This window comes from Galeopterus variegatus, unplaced genomic scaffold, assembly GCF_000696425.1.
Source record: "Galeopterus variegatus unplaced genomic scaffold, G_variegatus-3.0.2 Scaffold11317, whole genome shotgun sequence".
NCBI classification, from domain to species: domain Eukaryota; kingdom Metazoa; phylum Chordata; class Mammalia; order Dermoptera; family Cynocephalidae; genus Galeopterus; species Galeopterus variegatus.
In genome coordinates, this window is record NW_007737428.1 from 44,746 (window position 1) to 48,665 (window position 3,920).

General features: G+C 33.7%; 1 protein-coding gene across 1 annotated transcript; it reads right to left on the reverse strand.

The window, feature by feature from the left end:
* Positions 1–218: 218 nt before the first annotated feature.
* Positions 219–1,127, reverse strand: LOC103610567 (olfactory receptor 4C11-like). Its single transcript, XM_008594715.1, has one exon. The coding sequence runs from the start codon at positions 1,125–1,127 to the stop codon at positions 219–221; it is 909 nt and encodes a 302-aa protein (XP_008592937.1).
* Positions 1,128–3,920: the final 2,793 nt, after the last annotated feature.

Below are 3,920 nucleotides of genomic sequence, written 5' to 3' on the forward strand. Positions count from 1 at the left end.
ATATATATATATATATATATTTACACACATGTATGAGTATACGAGTATACTCACACATACACATTACATATGCATACACACATACACATATTTATCCACAGATGTCTTAATTGTCTGTTTCCCAACAAGATTATTTTATATTTTTAGTCCATGCAACAAAAACTAAACTGTTAAGGAAATACACATTAGAACCCTCATATATCATTTATCAACTAAAGTCATACTTTGTTACACCATAATTTTTTCATGGCATTTTTCACTTCTGCATTCCTCAGTGTATAGATCAGAGGGTTGAGTAAAGGTGTCCCAATTGTATAAAACACAGCCACCATCTTGTCTATTGGAAAGGTGGTTGGTGGGCGTGTGTATATAAATATACACAGACCAAAAAATATGACAAACACAATAAAGTGGGAGGTGCATGTAGAAAGGGCTTTTCGCCTTCCTTCTGTGCTGTGGTTTCTCAGAGAGTATAAAATGACAATATAGGAGATAAGCAGGATTAAGAAACTCACCATGCATATGGCCCCGCTATTAGACACAACTAGCAAATTTATCACAGAAGTGTCCATGCAAGCAAGTTTCAACAAGGGCTGCAAATCACAGAAATAGAGATCAATCACATTTGGGCCACAGAACGGTAATCTCAAAGCCAGGAAAATTTGTGCTGAAGAATGGATACAAGATCCCACCCAGGCCAGAATCACCAGCACACCACAGACACGCTGGCTCTTGATGGCTGTGTATCGCAGGGGCTTACAAATGGCTACATAGCGATCAAAGGCCATAAGGATGAGCACAAAGATCTCCATGCACCCAAAGAAGTGGGCTGCAAAGACCTGAGTCATGCACTCATTGTAGGAAATGGTCTTCTTCTGAGAAAGTGCATCCGCAATCAATCTAGGAGCTGTGGTTGTAGAGAAGCAAGCATCAGCAAAGGACAAGTAGAACAGGAAAAAGTACATGGGACCCCCAAGGGTCTGGCTTGTTTTAATAGTCACCACAATGAGAAAGTTCCCCAACAAAGTCTCAAGGTAAAGAATCAAGAAAATCCCAAATATTGCTTTTTGCTTTCCATCATCATGGGCCAATCCAAATAGAATGAATTCAGTTACACTGTTATTCATCACTGTGTTAGAGTCTGTAGATAGGCTGCAGGTGACAAATGTTTAATCTGCAGAGAGAACAAGAAATGCCATCTTGGGAAGATTAGTGGGCTGACCTCTGAATTCCTTGGTTCTGTTGCATGCTCTGTTACAATCTTTGTAAATCTGCAGATGCCCAGGCCTCTGCAAGATTTATCTGTTGATTCAGAAACTCACCAGATCAGGCCAAATCTTTCACATTTGGGGAATAAAAAATAAATGCCCTTCAAAAATTTTGATTTCTATCAAGATTCAGAAATTCAGAACTTGTTCTTTCCTTGGAAAAGTGACAACCACTTTGAAATTTAGACTTTATTTATGAGAAATAAAAAGGCAAATACTTACCCTACCTTATTCTGAATTTTCAAAAGAATTAGAAAAGATTATACACACACATATATACACACACTTTCACACATACATTTTATGTATTATGCATCTTATCTCTATGCTTTGCGATCTGAAAAACACTATTCCAATATAACTCATCACTGAAATTCTTGGAGAATTCTTCCTGAGAAAATCTTCTCAATTCAGTTTCTTCATTTTTGTATCCATTATCCCTGGCCCCTTAGTAACTTGGGTGAACAATGCTTTACACAAAACCTATTTTAACAATCTTTTGCCTATGCCTCTGTGTCAAGATGTCAGCTTACTGATCAGCATGATATAAACAATGTCTGGATAATACCATGAGTTTGGCATAATTGAAGGAAACTACCCTTTACCTTCTTTACTGCACTCTTAAATGTATCCCATAAGAATATTGAGCTTCTCTGCCTATGAATATGACCAGTTATAAGATTTCTAATATTCCTATTTGTGGAGGATACCAACATTAATGAAGCAAATGTATTTTACAGGGCTTAACTTTTTAGAATTGCACATAGAAAGGCTAAGCTTGGGAAAAGCAGAAAACTTTCCCAGGAATAAGTCTCTGTTGTAGATAAAAAAAAATTGTAACACAGCAAAAATGCCTGCTCTAAGGGCAGATATCCTTGGTGCAGCTAAATCTAATGATGGGAAAGTCTTCAGTTGTTTCTTTAAGTTTCTTAGGGAACTGAGTGTTGCCATAATGATTATCTCACTGTTCTTTTTGTAACCACCTGTGTTCCTTTTCTGTAATTTTCTTGCCTGGGCAATAAAAATTGGGAGAAAACCTCATTCTGGTTTATTTCCCAGGAATTCCTTCTCTCTTAAAGAAGTCATCTCCTGGAATTTACCCCTTCGGGGCCTCTCACTGCTCTGGAGAAATGGGCTTTGACAAATATTCTGCATCTCTGTCACCCTCTCACTGCTCTGGAGAAATGGGCTTTGACAAATACTCTGCATCTCTGTCACACTGGGAGAGGTGACACCGATTATCTTAGTAGTGTTTTTTTCATCTTATATGCTCCTCTTTACATTTATGTCCTTAATTCCTCTGGATACTTTTTCTAAAAACATTATTTGAAAAAAATTTTTATAATTTCCATGTACAACTTTATGATTTTTCTATTTTAAGTCCTTGTTATAGCATATGTAGTTTACATAATTAAATCATCATATAAAAATACCATTTTATAATCTGATTTTGACTTAGGATTGTTATAACTATTTTCATGTTGTCATATTTTCTTTAGTTTAATTATCAATTTAATGCTGTGATAATGTATATATTTTTATAAAATACTTATTTGACCATTTTTCCATTGATTCATTTATGTTGCTTCCAATTTTAACTCTCATACCAATTCTACAAACAACATTAAAATAATTTCCCAAGTGTAATATCATTACCCAAATGCTAGATATTATCATTGTTATTGATAAGTATGAACATTAATTTTTTTTATGGCAGTTTTATCTGTAGTTGTNATATAGATTTTTTACATTCAAGTATGGCCAATGTTTCACTGTTGATAATTTTTCAGATAAAGGGAGGAACATGGGTAAAAAAAGTTATCTTGTTATTTTGTCTTATCGTCATACTAAGTTAACAGGAATGAAACTACATTTGATTATATTCATATAAACTTTATCAGCCAAATTTTATATTTTTCATACTGTTTTTTCAAAAATATCACCCTTTTGATTACCTTTAATCTTCTGTCAGCTCATCTTTTGGAATCTTGACAGTTTAGTAGAATGGATATTAATCTAGCAAAATAATAATTATATCTCTTAGTTAAGAATTATGATTTTGCTTTTTCTCTGCATATTATTTCTTTTTCTGTAACTTTTTTCCATTTTACGTAGTCCAGTCTGTCAATTTTCCCATTTTAATTTAGTCTATTATTTTAAAATATTAACAAATTATAATATTTCTTCTCTACTCTTCCATGATTTCATAATTATCTTTCTCTTCAAATATTGAATCGAAATGTGGAATTATCATGAGAAATTGGAAAAATGCTCCCCTATTCTTAATAATTTCTTCTTTCTTCATAAATGTTTTATTTTAAAGTTCGATATTATACAATGCAATCATTTCTCATGTCCCTTTACCAATTCCTTCCCATCTCTGGAAACCTCAGTTCTGTTCTCTCCTTTTGAAGGTTCAACATATTATTGTGATTGTTGCATCTTTCTGGTTTTAAGATAAATGTAGATAAGATCATTAAATATGTAAGGCACTGTTTGATATTAGAAGAGTAGACACCATCTATTGAAAGAAGAGTACAAATCCCTAAAAAATAGATTGGTCAGTGACAAGTTCAAAATTATGTTAAGAGATGAACTATAATTGAAGAAAGTCAAGTTTCCAAACAGGTTCTTTGAGATGCAAACAGAACC

Bases quoted from the DNA above. Each gene is read 5' to 3' on its own strand.
- LOC103610567 (XM_008594715.1), bottom strand. From the start codon at position 1,127: ATGAATAACAGTGTAACTGAATTCATTCTATTTGGATTGGCCCATGAT.